The sequence below is a fragment of the Myodes glareolus genome, chromosome 22, assembly GCF_982192425.1.
Source record: "Myodes glareolus chromosome 22, mMyoGla1.1, whole genome shotgun sequence".
NCBI lineage: Eukaryota > Metazoa > Chordata > Mammalia > Rodentia > Cricetidae > Myodes > Myodes glareolus.
Genome location: NC_142047.1, coordinates 46,412,387 through 46,431,237, shown reverse-complemented (window position 1 = coordinate 46,431,237; position 18,851 = coordinate 46,412,387). Strand labels below are relative to the sequence as shown.

General features: G+C 48.5%; 1 protein-coding gene across 4 annotated transcripts in view; it reads right to left on the bottom strand.

The window, feature by feature from the left end:
• The window catches only part of Bco1 (beta-carotene oxygenase 1), a 32,291-nt gene extending 17,462 nt beyond the window's left edge, over positions 1-14,829 (bottom strand). The window contains exons 1-6 of one of the 4 annotated variants that reach the window (XM_048437354.3): positions 14,595-14,829; positions 12,732-12,860; positions 9,755-9,884; positions 7,287-7,434; positions 5,002-5,149; positions 1,887-2,110 (exon numbers count right to left, since the gene is read on the bottom strand). In XM_048437354.3, coding sequence (XP_048293311.3) covers positions 1,887-2,110; positions 5,002-5,149; positions 7,287-7,434; positions 9,755-9,884; positions 12,732-12,860; positions 14,595-14,658 — 843 coding nt within the window. In that variant the 5' untranslated portion in view covers positions 14,659-14,829. Of the gene's footprint in view, positions 1-1,886; positions 2,111-5,001; positions 5,150-7,286; positions 7,435-9,754; positions 9,885-11,434; positions 11,573-12,718; positions 12,865-14,594 lie in introns of those variants that run through there. The other 3 variants (XM_085681781.2, XM_048437355.3, XM_048437356.3) reach the window with 3 other exon arrangements.
• Positions 14,830-18,851: the final 4,022 nt, after the last annotated feature.

Sequence of the window (18,851 nt, the reverse complement as noted above, 5' to 3'; positions counted from 1 at the left end):
TTGTGTATCTGTGTATGTACGTGTGTGTGCATGTGTCTGTGTATCTGCGTGTGTATCTGTGTGTGTGAGTATGTGCGTGCATCTGTGTGTGTGAGTATGTGCATGCATCTGTGTGTGTGAGTATGTGCGTGCATCTGTGTGTGTGTGAGTGTGCGTGTGTGTGTGTCTGTGTGTTCTCTTTTGGCAGTTCTTGCTTAACTTCCTTCCTGAAGGAGGAGGTGGTGGTTTCTTTGGTCTAGCTGTTTTCTTCTCCCTCCCAGAGGCCAGAGGAGAGCTGTGACATCATAGGGGTGGGGAGTGTCAGTGTGGACAGGTCAGCACAAGGGTGATTGGTTTAGGCATTGTCTCTCCTGTGACCCCAAACCCAGGCCAGACACTTGGATTTTATTTTAATAAAAGATTTCACTCTCAACTGACTCCTAGAGCCTGGGCCCCACTAGCCCAGGGCCTCCCTAGTCACAGAGTGCAGGCCTATAGCTCTCCAAGCTCCTGGAGCAGGACAGCCTCAGTGTCTCTGGAGATGGATACAGGGTGTACTCAGCTTGAGTCGGCTTCTCTGGCCTGTTCACTCATGCTACAAATAGCGCTAGTCCTTCTGAGTCCCAGGCGCTTCTTTGGGAACCATAGAGACAAAAAGCCACTCCTTTGAGGACAGTATATATGAGTGAGGTGGAACCCACAGAAACATAAAATCTGTAATACATGAAGGATGAAGGGCGCTCTCAAGAAAAATGCCGTAGTGGTAGGAACCCAGAAGAAGCCAGTGTGGGATTTCCTGCAGGTAGGCTCAGGAAAGAAGGCTTTGGGAGCGAGACCAGTGAGGGAGGAAGTCATCTTATTCCAGAGGAACAGAAGACAAAGGGGCCCTTAGCAGGGGGTGGGAGAAACGGGGCTGGGTGGGGGTGAATGGAGCCCTTGAATGTTATTCTGAGAAATATGAAAAAGTGCTAGAAGATTTAAGCAGTGGTTGACCTCATCTGCCCCCTTCTCCTCCTGAGGAAAGGGGGGGGGCGTCTTGTGGGAAGGGGATTTAAAAAAATGACAATTTTGAGACAAGGTCTCATGTAGCCCAAGCTGGCATTGAACTTGCTGTGTGGCTGAGAATGACCTTGAACTCTTGATCTTCCTGTCTCTGCCTCTGAGTGCTGGGATTACAGGCGTGCACCACCCTGCCCAATTTATACAATACTGGGAATTGAACCCGGGGCTTCATGTACGCTAGGCAAGCATTCTATCAGCTGAACTACATTCGTAGCCCAAGAAAGAGAGTATATATTCGGCTTTCTATACTAGTATGTTATTTGAATAGATAACACTGAGAATTACCAGACATTTGTCAAAAGTAGCAACAGCAACTAAATAAATACACACATAAGTACACTCACGTGTGTGTTTTAACACCCATTCACGCATGCACATACACATATACACATGTATATAAGCATGGAACACTTATGTGTCTCTAACTGAAGGAGATATCTTCACTCAACATCCGTGGAACCCAGAGTTATCCTGATATTTAATATCACTGATATCCTGGACTCACTAGGCCCCCCAATATATGACGAGAGTAGAAGTGAGGTACGGAAGGGGCCTTCCCAATGGATGATAGAGGCTGTGTAGGCTCTTAACTATGGAGAAAGACTTGATTCCATAGCGGCCATCTCGGGATGATTTGGGGGCGGGTTGTTTGCCCAAGATCACATCCTGTTCCCAGGATATCTGCACTTGGAAGTAGGGACTTCCGAACTCAGGCTCACTTTAGTGAACCCATCCCAGCACCTGAACTCTCCAGATGGTGGCAGCTGCCTACAGAGACACGCAAGGGCAGTTAATGTTCCTGATAAGCATCCCCCGAGTGGGGTAGGTGGACAGGAAGGTCTCACCTTGTCCTCCCTGTGGAATGACATGCAGGAAGCCCAGCTCACTCCCCGCATGTACGCGGTGGCCATTTTGAGGATATCCAACTTGAAAGGCTGCTCCAGAAAGATCACATAGTTCTCTGTGACTCCGAAGCTGTGGTAGTAGCTGGGGGAGAGGAGTGAGCGGGAGGGGATGGAGCAGAACACTTCCGTGTGCTTCAAGGGGTTCTTCTCTTTCTTCTTGGTGCCTGGAGGAGAGCAAACCTGGGAATGTAGCACCATCACCTACACTCTGACTGTGTCCTCAGGAGAACCTTTGACGAACAGCCCACAAAACCAGATACCAGGACTGGAAATTCTCCCCTACAGCCCACTTGCCATGCTGAAAAACCACTACCTTAACCCAGGGAGGCCTCGAGGATCCGATGGTGCCCATTCCAGGCTGGAAACCAAACTTAACCTTCAGCTGCTTTTATGAATACAGTCTTCTGTGGAACACGGTCACATCTGCTGCTTTCTGTCATAGTTGACTGCTTCCGGGGACAGTAGGCCAGTAGGGCAACTGTGACCGACACACCAGATAGCTGGTTCTCAGGACCTTAAATAGTTTCTTATGGTCCTTTGGCAGAAACAGAAGCTGCTGACCCCCTACGGCAGAGCCACCTTTTTCTCACATTCGGAAGAACATACGAAGCTTGTGGGGATGGCGATCAAATGGAGAATTTAACGTGTTCCTGGGCCGGGGCCCCAGACTGCATTTCTACCAAGCCTCCCGGGGACGCATAAACTTCCCATGTGTGTTTTGTGGGGTGTCAGTAGACACAATATATTCCACAGGGTTTCTACCCATTGTTTTAACACTATCTATAACAAAACACACAGCAGAGGACTCACTACCCGTTGTGACAAGAGACTCCTGTGTGTCTCCCCCGAGGTGAGGCAAGTGTGTGCACATGCGCAGATTTTCTGTGGTGAGGCAAGTGTGTGCGCATGGGCAAGCCCAGAAGTCAACCTGCGCTGTCATTGCTTCTCAAGTGTGTCCCCCTTGCTTTTTCAGATAGGGGTTCTCACTAGGAACACCCACACATTAGACTAGCGAGTCTTAGGAGGTCACCCAGTTTTGCCTCTCTGGTGCTAGGATTACGGGTGTGTGTCACTGCATCTGACTTTTCCACACAGGCTCTGGGGACCAAACTCAAGTCCTCTTGCTTGCCAGGCTAGAGCGGTACTGACAGGGCCACGCCTCCAGCCGACGATGAGGGACTTTTACATGGACCATGGCAATTAAGCAAGACTGTAGGATGCCCATTGCACACATGGGCAAATGAGGGGAATGGTTTATGATCCACGTCATAGCCTTGACATCCTCCTGTGTTACTAGAGAGAAACATACCCAGAAAGGCAAAACAAACAAACAAACAAACAAAAAACAAGACGTGGGGCAGGAGTGAGAGGGTCGATACCCACCCCCTGTTCTAACTGTAGTTCACAAGTTCACAGTTTACAAGCGCAGGTCTCCTGGCACTGAAGGCCATGGCCGTGTGTGTGTGTGTGTGTGTGTGTGTGTCTGTGTTCTGTTTCTTTTGAGTCCTTTGTAAGCATGATTCAGCCTTGGGCAAAAGGCCTCCCCACCCAGTCCTGGGGCTGATTTATAATGAGTTCTCTGTCAATGTCCCCACCTCTCTGTGGCCACCTGTGCACGCTGTAAACAGCTGGCTGGTGGGAGGGGATGCTGTAGGGCTGTGGGCTAGTTTCTCTGCCAATGGAGAACATAGAACAAACTAAGATGGAAGGTTCAGGTCTGGGATATAGAGCATGAATGCCCTGCACCAGCGGGAAGCTGAGATGGCCTCTTGCATGATGTCAGGGCTCCTGTAAGCTATGTGACTAACACCATGTCACCTAATCTGAGTCTCACGGTCCCCTGATAAATGAGGCAGTACATAAAAATGCCCAGAAGACCCCTGCCTGACATGCCAGGATGCTGGACAACTGGATCACACATCCTTTACCAGCCCATGTAACTTGAGGGTCACTTAACAATATTCACGGCACCTTTGGACCTGGGGGAGGGGGCTGTGCTTCCAGATTCTGGCAGAGCCTGGTAGTTTTCTACAGACTGTAGGGGTTGAGAGCAGGCAGGGACATTCAGGGTCACAGATAGAAACTTGTTACCTAGGCCAGAAGGTCGGGTCAAATGCTCTTTAAGGCCTCATCGGCTGGGTGTGGCAACCAGGAGGGTCCTGGACAAACAGAGGTGGTTGGGAACCTCACCCTCTTCCCCCTCAGAAACACGCAATCACTGGCCTGGGCTTTGCTCCAGGACCCGGCCCTAAGAGGAGGAGGTCCAGAAGGCCCCAGGAACAGGGTGTGGATCTGGAGTGGATCCCAGCAAGGCTCAGCACCCCAACAGCCCTGGGAGCTGGGCTGCAGGATTGAGGGGGTGGCACAATCTTGGCATGCAAAAGTCTCTCAGAAGACTTTTTTTTTAAAAAATGACTAACTCATCCCTAAAGTTAGAATAGGCTAAATTGATGGATGGATAGATAGATGATTAACTACACAGGTGGGTGGATGATTGAATGGTTATATAGATGAACAGATAGGTTAATGAACGGATAGAGGGATGGATAGTTTGGTGGGTAGGTGAATAGATGGGTAGATGGACGGTTGAGTGACAGGTGAGCCGATGAGTGGATAGATGAATGGGTAGGTGGATGGATGGATGGACGAATAAATGGAGAGTTGGATAGATGAATGGATGGATGGCTGATGGAGTAGGCAGGCGAATACATGAATGGGTAGATGGATGGACCAATAGGTGAATGGATAGGTAAGAGGATAAATTAAATACTGATTTCATGACTTGGAGCCTAAAACCCAGGAGGTTAAAATAGTGACAGGATTTCCTTTATCCAAAATAACCTCAGAAATGTCTCTTTCATGTTAAAGGAGAAAACTGAGTGCTTCCCAAAAGAACTTTTGGATTTTGCCTAAAGGACAAACCTGAATTGAAGGTCATCTGGAAAATCTATGGGGGAAAGTTCTGCACTGAGCTGTGTGCCACAAACACAGATCGGGGCTCATCAGCAAGGGGCACTTAGCTGTCTTTGCTTTGCCAGATCCCAGAGTGACCTACCTGGCGCTGTGGCAGGGATCTTAAACATCACATACTTTGTCCTTCCATTGTCCACGATGGACGTGCCCATGTTAAGGACATTTCCAGCTGCATCATAATGAGGGTGTGCGGTCGCCAGGTTTACAGCCACATACTTCCGGTAATCAACCTGCAAAATACAATAGCCACTCCATCTTCAAAAGCAGAGAAGATGGGATCCAAGGAACACCTGACTAAGCCTGGGTCTAGAAAGGCGGATCTCCTGATTGGAAAAGAAAGGCATACTTTGCCTTTAAAGAAATGTCCTAGCCAGGAGGTGGTGGCACGCACCTTTAATCCTGGCTCTTGGGAGGCAGAGGCAGGAGGATCTCTGTGAGTTCTGGGCCAGGCTGGTCTCCAGAGCGAGTTCTAGGATGGCCAGTGCTACACAAAGAAACCCTCTCTGGAAAAAAATAAAACAAAACAACAAGAATAGAGATGTCTACTCTCATGACCTGAGGTGACCTGGCAGTAGGAGGCGCTTCTGCAACTAATCAGCTGTGGGAAGCTAGTGAGCAAGCATGCGTGTGTGCATGTGTGTGTGTGCGTGTGTGTGTGTACGTGTGTGTGTGTGTGTGCCCATCCCACATTCCGGTCTTGTCAGGATCCTCAGCATATAGTGAGAGGGTGCCTCATGACTGAAGTCCCAACAATGATCAGGGCAGGTAGATTGTCACCTTCCAGCCAGTTTCGGCCACTGCTCTGTGCTGGCTTCATTAAGTCATTTAAATTCACCCCTGCTGGAGTCCACAGAGGCAGAGATGCTGCTCTCCAGGCCTCTCAGGGCATTACTCTGGAAACAGAGGTCATAACACCATTTACTAAAAATTCTACTAACAAGTTGAGCTATGAACCCAACTCAGAACAAACCACAGGTGAAGAACAATGGGGTGGCCAGGGACTAGCTGTTTGCTCTTCTTCAGGACAACACAGCTAACCAAGGGTTAGGTGGGACTCTGGCCTGTCCGATATTTCCCATCATGCATCTGTTGGCCCCTTGCCACCTAGTTACACAGAACGGGAGGTCATTTCCCAGCTAAGAAAAGTGTTCAATTTAGCAGATCATTCAAATGCCTTATGACAACACCGTGGCTTTGAGGAAGTGGAAGGAGCAAATTGAAAAGGGGTCTATTGATTTTCATGAGAATATGGGCCCAGCCTTTTCCAGGAAGGCTTTGTCTGCTGGTGCCCTTGCTCTCTGAGTAATACCTCCCTCTGCAGGTCACTGCGGGTAGAACCCCTGGGTGTAAGAGCTATGGCTATGACTCTGGGCTGTCTTCCAAATATACAGAGGGAAGTCCTAACCCCAGTGCTTGTGACTGTGACCTCACTTGGCAGTAGCATCTTTGAATGTGTAATCACAAGATGATGTCATACCACAGGAGAGTGAGCTGTGATGCCATGACTCGTGTGCTTACGGAACATGGGAAGTTGGAGCATACAGACACAAAGGGAATAACACCACGGGATCGAGGAGATGGAGAGTAAAGTGATATGTCTAGGAGCTGAGGAACACTGAGGACTGGTGATAAGTTCAGGAGCTGGGAAACACAGGAAGGATACTCTTCCGCAAACTACCAGACTCTTTGGATTTAGAATTGTGGCCTCCATTTATGCAGACAGTAGATATCTATTATCTTAAATCACTTAGTCTGTGCCACTTTAAAGGATGGGGAGATACTCTAAAGATTTATTTTTAAAATTGTGTATGTATATTTGCATACACATGAGAATATGTGTGTGCGTGCATTGTGATGTGTGTGTGTATGTGCACACCTATGAGTGCAGTACCCCTGTCGGCCAGAAGGGGGCATCCGATCCCCTTAAACTGAAGTTAACAAATGAACTCTTTAAGGGAAGTACATACTTTTTACCATGGGCCATCTCTCCAGCCCTGTGGGTACACATGAGAAAGGCATTGTGAAGAGATTTTACTCTGTGGACGTCATAGAATTTATCAGATAAGATAGCTACCATGTCGGTAGGTGGAACCATCTTTAGGACCCCTATTGCGCATGTGTTCCACGGTTAACTGAAGTATACTTAAACTGCATATGACTGGGCTGTATACAGCAACCACCAGGAACCAGGACAGCCACAAAGATGGAGACCCTGCAGTTCCTTCTTAGACAGAACAATAAGCACCATATCAGAGGAGGAGACCTTCCAGTGAGTTCCTCGTAGACAGCTTGCCCTCTCCCTGGGGTTGGGGAGTGGGGGTTCCTTTCTTGGGTCAGACATGGGCGCTGACTGTAAGCCTGTGATACCTTGTCCAGGGTCTCTAGAGTCTGGGGGTTGATCTTCCTGATGTAGTTGGTCTCTGTGGTCACATAGAAGTCATCTCCGCACCTCATGATGTTGATCAGGCAGTTGTCTGTGAAATCGGGGATGGTGTGGGACAGGTAGGAGAAAGCTCTGGAAAGAGAGGGGGCTGGGTTAGTCCCTGCACCCGGGTAGTTCTGCCCTCTGGGCTTGCCTTCTTGTCTTCTAACACGTTCTGCTTCAGCAATAGAGAAAAGTCTGTGGGTCTCCGTGAGCCACTTGAGGAATCTGGAGGACTCAGGTATCAGGTTCCCCACACATTCCACAACATGGAGTCAGCCAGCAAGAGAGGTACTGGGGTAACGTGGTCATACGACACTCCTCCTGCGTGTCAAAAGTGCAGGGGGGGCGGTCTCTTCAACTGGAGCCAGCAGGAGCTGCTATGCTTTCAACTATGTTAAGTTGTCATGCAGATATCAGACATGTACGCATAATACCATCCCCACCTTCCCACCCCACACTCCCCATCCCCACTCCCACCCCCACCCTGACCCCCGCCAAAACCTAGCAAAATAGATCATCTCTGCTTTGGCAGAATCTGAGTCCTCATTGAGCATCTTCAATTTCTCAAGAAGTGATTTGGGGCTATTTTGTTTTTCTTTCGAAACAAGGTTTCATTTGTCCCAGGCTAGCCTCAAGCCGGATATGTACCCAAGGATGTCCTTGAATTTCTGATCATCCTGTTGCCACTTCCTGAGTGCTTGACTAGGCATGGTCACACACACTGTAACCCAAGTGGAAACAAGAAGATTGCCAGGGACCTGCTGGCTTTGTTTAGCTCCGACTTCAGTGAGAGACTTCCCAGGCAAGAGGCATTGGTCCATCATATCTGGTCTAAGCTTGTGCTGGGATTGAACCCAGGACTTTGTGTAAACACTCTACTAACTAAGCTACATCCTCAGCTCTGGAATTAGCTTTGGCAAAAAGGAAAACAAACTCATGTTAGCGAAAACTCATGATTCATTTTTCCAAATGGCAAACTGCAAACACCGGATGCAAGTGTTGAGTGGTGCTCCGCCTACTGGCAGAGGATGTAACTGCAGGAATTCTCCTCCAGGTGTGATTCTGAAGCCCTTCCAGCCCCCTTTTCTCTGTTGACACCTACCCAGCTCAGCCCACCTGCAAGGGCTGAGTTGTCCTGTTGCGGGGATGGATGATGTCACCCTGGAAAAGCGGAAGCAGCCTTCCGATCTTTGGCCAATCCACCCCGAATCTTTCCATAGTTCTCTCCTGTCTGAAGTGTATCGGAAGGGAGATTGTGGCAGCAGGCCTGACTCTAGCCAAGAATTTAATTGTCGAGTGTGTAACATACACAACTGTTTCATAACCCAGATGGCTTCTGATGTGTCCCAGAAAAATCTCCCCTCCCCCTCATTCGTCAGCTTCTGACAACTGATCTCTTTATGCTCTGTGTGAGCAAAAACACACCTAGTCTTAATTTCTGTTTTTTTTTCTCCCTGAACAGAGAACACATTTATGAACCTTGTTTTTTGTAAAAAAAAAAAAAAAAAAAGTGTGTGTGTATGGTATGTGTGTGTGTATGTGTGTGTGTGTGGTGTGTGTGTGTGTTGTTCATGCACATTTGTGTGTATGTGCAGGTACATGTAATCATATGTGTGCACAGCGCCAGGGAAAGACGTCAGGTGTCCTGCCTCTCACTCTTTCTTTACCATACTCTCTTGAGCAAGCTCTCCCTCCCGTTAGACCTGGAGCTAGGCTGGCGGTCTGTAAATCCCTGCAACCCGCCTGTCTCCTTCTCACACGGTGCTGGGTTACAGGCGTGTTTATGACCACGCTTAGCTTTTACAAGAGTTCTGGGGATCTGAAGTCAGGACTTTGTGCTTCCCTTCACCAAGTGCTCTCACCCACTAGCCACCTCCTCAGCCTACCTGGATCTAAACAAACAAACAAACAAACAACTTCTTAACTAATGTATCTTAGAATTTTTTGTACGGCATAGCTAGTGGTCTCGTTTCTTTTTTGCCCCACTGAGGCATTCTCTTATACACTTTTGCAGTCAGGTATTCAGCCAGATTTCTGGCAGTGACATCAGGGCTGTGTGCAGCTTTTATCATAACAAATGACATAGCCAGGAATAACTGTCTGTCTGTCATTTCAGACACAAGCAAGTGTATCTCTAGACCAAAGGGAACACACATTTGTAATTTTGACTGACAAGGTCCAAACACTCTCCCACCAGCCAGGCAGGAGGACATCCGACAATTTGTCAACTGCTCTCTGCCTCTCTTGCTGTCAGTGATCAAGAAGCACACAGCATCCACAGTGACAGGCCAGTCACGCGGCGCTTTATCTACCCTGAAGGAAACTCCTAGGCGAGAAAATATGGTCTGCTTTGACCATCAAAGATATCAAAAGAGCACGAAACTGGTTAAGGTTCAGAAGGGAGCGTTACTTGGAAAAGATGTTTTTGCAGGGGTCTGGGTAGGCCATTGTTCCAAACTCAGACACCACGATTTTGTTGGCCTCGATGTTGGCGCTGTAGGTATCACTCTGCAAGTATTTGCTCCTGTAGAAGACCTCCCCTGAAATAGAAGAAGCAGACACTTGTCAGCCTGGTGTCTTCTGGGACTTTGAAATTGATGGCAGTCATTCCAGGGCTTTCCTGGGGGCCAGGGGGAGGTGTGCCACCCAGACATGCCTCTTTCATGCCAGTGCGTACTACAATAAGAAGGGAATTTGGAACCCAAGTTCATGTACACACATTAAAAAATGTGGATGTTTCGTGTGTGTGTGTGTCTTGTGTAGCCCAGGCAGACCTTGCACTTGCTCTAGCCAAGGTTGAGCTTGAACTCCTGATCTTCCTGCCTCTGTCTCCCAATTGCCAGGATGACAGGCATATGCTGCCACGCCTGGTTTACGTGGTGCTGGGAATCAAACCCAGGACTCTTTATACGCTAGTTGAATATTCTACCAATAGCTATATCTCCAGCTTACACCACATAGAGCCTCACTGGAGACTCATAACGAGATGGTAAGTGTGTCCCTCTGCTCCCCATTTCCATCCAGGAGCTGAGACTCAGGAACACCCAGTCACCTTGCCCAGTATGGTCCAGTCACGGGCAATGCCTTCCACCATGCTGGTGTTTGTCCGGGGAAGACACAGATTTGGAGCACTGACTGGGAAGGTGTTCCTGACCCCTGAAGCCTCCTTCACAGCTGGGGGACCTACTTTTGGAAGCCTGGGTCAGAGATTTCAGCCTCTTGGAGAAATATTTCATATCGGTGGCATCCGGGTGTGGGAAATGACACCACACCGGATCCTGTGTAGCCACGGAGGGTCAGAACTTCCCCAGGTCTGTCATTAAGACCCAGAATGACTAGCTCAAAGTCCTTGGTCAGCCGGAAGTGGGACAGCTATACTACTCTCCTTCCCGTCAAGGCTCAGGGAACACTGAGGCAGAGGCAGCAGAAAAAATTTAAAAGGCAGAGGCTGGGGAGAACAGAGGTGAAACCCTGTCTTCTGAACTCCCTAGAACCTGCAGGGCTCACAAACCCAGCAATTCCGCTTGCCTGCAGGACATCAAGTCAGTCACAGAGATGATCTCATAACCTCATTTTTCCCATCCCCCCGTATCCCCCCACCACCAGCTGAAGAGCAACTGGCGGTTGTTGGCTGCAAGCAGAGAATTGGTTTTCTTTAGAGGTGTGACCGACCCCTGTAGGCATCCCAAGCTCTAGGGCATGGCCCCAAGCCTATGCGCATATGGGCAGCATTAATTAGACCCAGTGGGCTAGAAAAATGAAATAAAGGATGGAAGGGGATGCTGGGGAAGAAAGCTCAGGGCATAAAGGCACCTGCTGGCAAACCTGATGATCTAATTTTGATCCCCAGAACCCACGTGGTGAAAGGAGAGAACTGAGCCTCCTCCCCAAGTTGTCCTTGGTGCATGCGTGTACTTCTGTAGACACACACAGACACATAAATAAATAAAATATGGAAAGAAATGTCCTGGATTTTGAAAAAATAAAACCTAAGTTGCTGATCAACAGCAACATCAGAGAAGTTATAAACACTCGAATGTAAAATTTCTTAACCCATGCAGAACAAACGTAACCACAGATACACTCTCACCTAATGAAATCGGCATGCAGAGAGGTCAAATGTCTTATGCTCCTAATGAGTAGTAGTGGATTCCCAGACTGGTAATGAACATAGAAACAGCCTCTCTTAGGCAGGGTCTAACACAGCCGCACAGCTGGTCTGACTCTACTGAAAATACACGTATAGGGATAGGTTCAACATCTGATACATACCTGTATGAGAACTAAAATAAATGCAAGAAAAATGTCCAAAACAAAATGAACAACAACTCCCATTTCCTTCTTTACTCCCCTGACCCCAATTTCTCTGCACATGCTCTCTTCTGAACTAGGAAGAAGGGGGACCTGATATTCCGTGTTTCTGCCTCCACTGTTACACATTGGGGGGCCACTGGAGGCTCCAGAGGAGATGAGAGGCCTGGTTGGCAATCTGACCACACTTAGAGGGCTGGGTGGCAGATGTGGGAGACTCTGATAGGAGAGGGCCCAGGACACATTGCCACGATGGTTATGGCAAGCAGTGCGCTCAGCTGGCTTAGTTTCAGTCTGGCCTCCTGGTTTCATCAGAGGCATGTCTGAGCTCCCAGTCCCCGTCACCTTCTCTATTGTTGCTCATCCCATGACACATTCGATCACAAGATGAAATGACAAAGAACCTTGGGCGTCTTTCCAGGTTGTTTGCAGTAGACCGGGTAATGCCCTCCCCAAGATCAGCCTGCATCCGAACCCCTGTGGTACCAGTGTGATGGAAGTCACTTTGTGGGTCTTACTCAGGTAAAGCATTGGGGTTATCTGACTGGCAATGATCTGATGGTCCTTCTAAGGGGGAGATAGGGAGGGGGAGATGGTCAGCGAGGTTGTACTGATGAGTGGAGAGAGTGAGAGAGAGAGAGCAAAAGTTGGGGAGAAAAGAGGAGGATGGGGTAGGATGGAGAATATGGAAAAGGAGGAGGAAGATAGGAGGAGAGAAGAGGGAGAAGAGAGAGGGGGAGAAGGTGGAATAGCAGAGGGGAGGGAAGGAGAAGGGAAGGAACATGAACAGAGAAGAAAGAAGAGGAGGAGAGACAAAGAGATTGAAAAACATCAAGGTACTATGCCACTAGTTTGAGACAGGGATGGGGCCACAAGCCAAGGGTACAGGCAGCTTCTGAAATCTTGTGTAGCAAGGCAATGGGTTTTCCCCAGAACTTCCAGAAGGAAAGCAGCCCTGCCAATACTTTGGCACGACTCCCAGTGTGATCAGTTTCAGACTTCTGACCCCACGAAACGGAAAGAGAACAAACTCCTGTTGTTACCATGGCAACAGAAAACTCACGCTGGGTTCTCACCATCTCTGATGGAGAAACTGTGGAGAAGGGCCAGGCCATCAAACCAGTGGTTGTACCTGCTCTCCCCCACTGTATGCATCCCAGGCCCATTTCGAAGCAGGGTCCCCTGCAGCCATGCTGGAATCTTGCCTGTTAAAAGATACATTGTTTAGTTGCCAGATTCCATGATCAAACTGAAAAAAAATCTCAAAAAGTGTGTGTGTGGGGAGGCGTTGAAAAGGAATTGAGCACACAGGGTGGGTACTGCTTCTCACTGTCTGTCTGTTTACTCCGTGGTCCTTTCTCAAAATGGTACAGCGAGACTGGTAGTTTGCTAGAGCTGAGGATGACCAAGGAGAATAGACACCATCTCAAGCCTGAAGCTGCTCTCTGTCCATGAAGGAGACAGAAGAACAGATACTCCAAACACACTTCTCTGGAGGCAGCGTTGCAGCCCAGGGTTGCCCTGATAGCCTTGAGGGAGAGCCTGTGCCTCACTAAGGCACAGAAGAACATTCTAGAGGCCAGGGATGGCTCCCTTGGTAAAGCACGTCCTGCACAAGTGTGAGGATCAGAACTTGGCTCCCAGATCCACATAAAAACTCAGACAAGATGGCACATGCTTGTGATCCCAGTGCTGGGGAGGTGGGGACAGGCAGATCCCTGAGACTTGGCAACCAAACGGGCAAGCTCCAGGCCAGGGTGAAGACAAAGTCAATGACATCTTGAGGAATGACACCCAAGTTTGACTTTTGTCCTCAGTGTGTGTGGCGTTCAGAGGTCAACTTTCAGGAGTCAGCTCTCTCCTTCCACTACCTATGAAGACCAAGCCATGGGGAGCAAGCCAGAAAGCAGCATCCCTTCATGGCCTCTGCATCAGCTCCTGCCTCCAGGTCCCTGCCCTGTCTGAGTTTCTGTTCTGTCTGCTTCCTTTGATGGTGAACAGTAACATGGAAGTGTAAGCCAAATGAGCCCTTTCTTCTCCAAGTTGCCTTGGTCCTGGAGTTTCATCACAGCCGTAGTAACTCGAATGAAGACATCTGTCTTATGGAAACTCGAGAGACTCTGGGAAGATGGCGCAGTGGTTGAGAGCACTCACTGCTCTTCCAGTTCCGGAGGACCTGAGTTTGATTCCCAGGGCCCATTGTAGCTCATAACCAACTGTAACTCCAGCTCCAGGGGAGTCTAACACATCTGGTCTTCCCAGATACCCGCACTCATATTTACACACCCAAACACAGATATAGACACATAAACATGATTAAAGATAATCAAAGCTTAAAATACACTTGAAGGAAATATACTCAAATAATGATGCTTTAAATTTGCCTTTTATATCTTAACACTCACCTGTTATATATATATTGAACATATATATGTATATATTGAACATATATCCATTGAATATTACATTGATAATCATAGAAAATATATAAGAAAGCTAGGAAGGTTCCCATCAACTTCTAAGGCAAACCCGCGGTTGGAAAACTCCACCCGAGGGCCAACAAAATGGCACAGCAGGTAAAGTTACTGGCATCCAAGCCTGACACCTGCGTTCGATTTCTGGGCCCCTCATGGTGGAAAGACCCCCACTCTGGGCCCCTCATGGAGGAAAGACCCCACAGTGCAAACAAGGAGCCGTCAGCACCGTCAGCAGTCTCCTTGTTTGCACTGTGGCTATCTCTCCAGGCACTCTTCAGGGGACAGCGGGAAGGGACGGCTCTCTCCCTGGAGACTAAGTTAGCATCTGCAAACACACCCAGGTTCCCACAGAAACGGTTTGGGGATCTTGCCTTACCTTGTTCTTATGCATGGGTTTTCAGGTTTCCAAAAGCAACTTGTAATAGAGAAAAAGAGATGCCCACCTAAGGATAGACGCCTCACCTGTCACTCTGGCCGACACTGGCTCCAGCTGCTCTTTCTTGTTCCTGCCAAATATTATCTCCATGGGACTGGCGGACAGCAGTGAGGAGGACGTTACTGGAGCAGACTTGACGTCCTGTGTGCTGCTGTCTTCCTGCCCTCTGTCCCTTTATGTCTTCATCTGTCCCTCCGCACTCTCTCTCTCCCTCTCCTTCCTTCCTCTCGGCAGCTCTGCGTTCCTGCCTGCTGCTGGAAGCTGCTGGGTAATTTATATGATATTTGGTCAAAGGTCAGTTCCCAAGCCATGTGTTACGGATAATCTTTAATCCCGTGAGTGTTTTTCCAACTCTTCCTCTCCGCTTTCACTTTTGGCTTAACCAAGGAAGGCTCTGATTTAAGTGGGTGGAGAGGATTCAGTGCATTCGGCTGAGTTAGGTTGCCTGAGCTAGCCCATCCCGGGAATTGGATGTGTTTATGGTTGGAGCAGGGCGATATTCAGGACCAGCAAAGGCTCTTCAAGCTGGGGAACTATCAAATGCATTGATCACATTATTGCATGGTGTGGGTTGGTGACAACTTCATCTTCTGGAAATGAGCGTGCGGTGTGTGTGTGTGCATACGCACATGTGGGCTTGTGTTTAACCGAGGATCTAGTTCTTTCCCACTCTTAAAAATCATATGAATGAATAGTTGATTGGCTTTCTTTTGGGAAAAGGGGACAAAAATGTATTACGTACCTATTTAAAAAACAAAGACAGGCAAGAAAAGGCTGTCATCAGGAATCAAAGAGTAATTAAAACACGAAACAACTTCGGGGGCTGAGGACAAGGCTTGTTGTGCAAGCGTGAGGACCTACGTTCCACCCAAAGCATCTATATAAATCCCAGCAGTGAGAGAGAGAGAGAGAGAGAGAATGATCCTTGGGGCTTGCTGGACAGCCAGTCCAGCTGAAACCCTTTGATTAAACTTGGGCTGTCAAGAGGCAGAAACCATGGCCGTCTTTGGCTCTAGGGTGTCCCCAATGTTCACATCTATGAACCATTGATACGATGCCATCGTCTGAAATCTACATTGACTTTCCCAGGGCGCTGAGTGGGAGTTGGTGAACTCACAATGCCTGCTGCTCAGAGTGCTGCCTGACTGAGGAGAGCAATGGAAGCCTGAGATCGACCTGGATTCCACACTACACAGCATGGACAGGGATCAAAGCGTCATGGGGCACCACACATGTGTACAATTCCTCTGCTTTATGTAATTAAATACATTTTTGAAATCAAGATGACTTGGAGTGGGGTGGGTGAGACAGCTTGGTCAGTAAAGTATTTAACTTGCAAACATGAGGCAGACCTGAGTTCAATCCCCAGAATGCATTTTACAAAAAAAAAAAAAAAAAAAAAGGGCCAGGCCTGATTGGCACTACCTGTGTATACTCTCAGTGTTACAGAGGCAGAGGCAGGTGGCTCCCTCGCTGCTGGCCAACTGCTTTAGCCTTCTCAGTGAATTCCAGGCCAAAAGGGGACCATGCGTCAAAAATAAATAAGGTAGATGGTACTGAAGAAGGCAACTGTCAAAACTGTCCTCTGGCCTACACATATGATTACATTACATGTGAGTGCACACCCGATCATGTAATGCACACCTGCTCACCTGCCAACACACACACACACACGGTTTGGGGAGAGAGGAAGAGAGGAGGCCATAGTGCCTGCCTTCACATACCCAGCTGTGGAGGAGGGTGGGGGCTGAGCTGAGAGTCATCCTTCAGGATGTCAGAGAGTTCTAGAACAGGCTGTGCTTCCTCCCCTGGCTGCATATTGCCGGCGCCTAGAGAGAGCTCGCAAAGTGCCGGTGCTGGGCTTGGCTGGACTCCAGACCTTCTGACTCAGAATCTCAGCGGAGCCTGTAGAGCAGCGTTTTCTGTCTCTAGATGACTCCACTGGGCACAGCTGGAGCTGAGGAGCCCATTGGCAGGACGAGATGGAGAGTTTGACTGACACCGGGTTGGAGTGTCTGTGGGCCTGGTCATGCCACACTCTCTGGGCCTCCTTTCCCCTCACTATGAAGTAGGGTGCAATGACAGGGGAATCCCAAAGCCCCTTATCTTTTCTGTCTTCTCTTGGAAAGCATTTCCCTCTGTCCCACATTTCCAGGAAGTTCCTTGATAAGCTATCTCTTTCTGCTGCTGTCACGTCCAAACACATGCGTCCACGCCAGAATTATTTATTCCAGGCTGTGAAAGCTGTATCCTTCCTTGTACAGGTATCTGGGATGCATCAACGGATCAGGGGGGAAATTACACTGCTGGGGGAGAGGGAGAAGCTTCTGGTTAAAAGATAGAGGACTTGGATTTGAAACGCAGCCTGAGCTTTTGTAATTGTGGCCCTGAGTGTAGTGATATTTCACTTGTATTTTAATAAATAAGGCTTGCCTGAAGATCAGAGAGTTAAACGGCCACACTGGTCAACCTTACACACCAGGCAGTGGTGACACACGCCTTCAATCCCAGTAGCCACACTAGTTTACCACAGAAACCAGGTGGTAGTGGTGCATGCCTTTAATCCCCGCACTAGAGAGGAATATAAAACGGGAGGAGACAGCTCTCAGTCAATCTCATTCTGAGATTCTGGAGGCAGAATTGCCATTTCAGACTGTGGTCGAGGTAAGAGCCAGTAAGGCTGTTTTACTTCTCTGATCTTCAGGTTGAACCCCAATATCTGTCTCTGGGTTTTTATTAATCGTGCTACACCTGGGAGAACAAGATGACTCAGTCTGTAAATGCTCTTTCCTCCAAGTTTGATGACCTGGGTTTAATCTCCAGGACCCCCATGGTGGAACGAGAGGACTGACTCCTACAAGCTGTCCCCCTGCCTCCGTATGTGCCCTGCACATGTACACTTGGGAAAGGAGGATAGAAGCTGAATTGACTGCTTATTATCAAACAAAATCCTTGCACAAACATCACAAGACAAAATGGGGAATCTAAACTGAGTCACCAGCAGTCACTGCCGCCCTGTGTATGTGTGTGTGTGTGTGTGTGTGTGTGTGCATGTGTGTGTCCCACAGGTTGGTTTCATGAGGCTAACATATAGACATGGTGGGCTGGGGAGATAACTCACAGCAAGGCGCTAGTCATGTAAACCTGAGAACCTAATTCAATGTCCAGAACGCATGTGAAACCAGGCAGTGGTGGTGGCATATGCCTTTAATCTCAGCACCAGGGAGGCAGAGGCAGGCAGATCTGTGTGAGTTCAAGGCCAGCCTGGTCTACAGAGTGACTCGCAGCACAGCAGGAGGGGCAGAGACAGGGGGATTCTTGGGGTTCACTGGCAAGCCAGACTAGCCTACTTGGTGAACGCCAGGCCAAAGAGACCCTGTCTCAAAAATCAAATGGAACCTCATCCAAGATTGACTTCTGGACTGTACACACATGGACTCACTCATACATAAACACATACATGTTGCTAAAATTCCTTCCATGAGGGAGATGCCCACAATGGTAAACCCAGGAGCTGTTTCACCCACGTTCACTCTGGGGAACCAATGAGTCTATCAGGTTGACTTTCAGAGCACTGAGTGAGGGATTACAGTTACAGGCAGGAGGGTGGGTGACCTTCAAGTGGCCACTTAGAAGGTCTGTCCCCAGGATAATGGAGCTGTCTCCTCTAATCCCCACCTTCTGTCCTTCTCAGAGACCTTGAGGCCATGTTCAGTTAGGGCATAATTGCATCCAACTGGTTGGGAGGGGTGGCTGGATACTCCACTGAGGGTGTCCCAACCCTCCCTGCCCTCTGCTTCCAAGAAGGGACATTGAGGGTAAACAAGCCCAGCTGTGATAATCTTTTTGGGAGTGGGCCCATTCTGAAGATAGTGGCAGTTGGACTCAGAGGGTAGTCCTATACAACAACAATAACAACAACAACAACACACACACACAGACACACACACACACAAAGTAAAAGTTGAAATCAACAAAAAATACAAATTGTGTTATAAAAAACTCAACAGTCTTATTTTGCAACTCTGTATCTCTTGCCAGAAGTCATGGCCCAGCACGAGTGACTGTTTCCCTGTAGGAGATAGTGTTATCATATCTAAATTACTTTGCAGTTTTCCAATTAAGTTAAGTTCTAGATGGTGCTGCTAATTAGCCGGGGTGATAAGCTGGGCAGATAATGTCCTCATCTTGGTTTTCAGGGTTAAAGGTGAAAGGTAAATCCTCACGGAGGCAGCAATTGCCCTTACGGAAGGGAACACCGTGTGCGGCACACTGTAAGTATT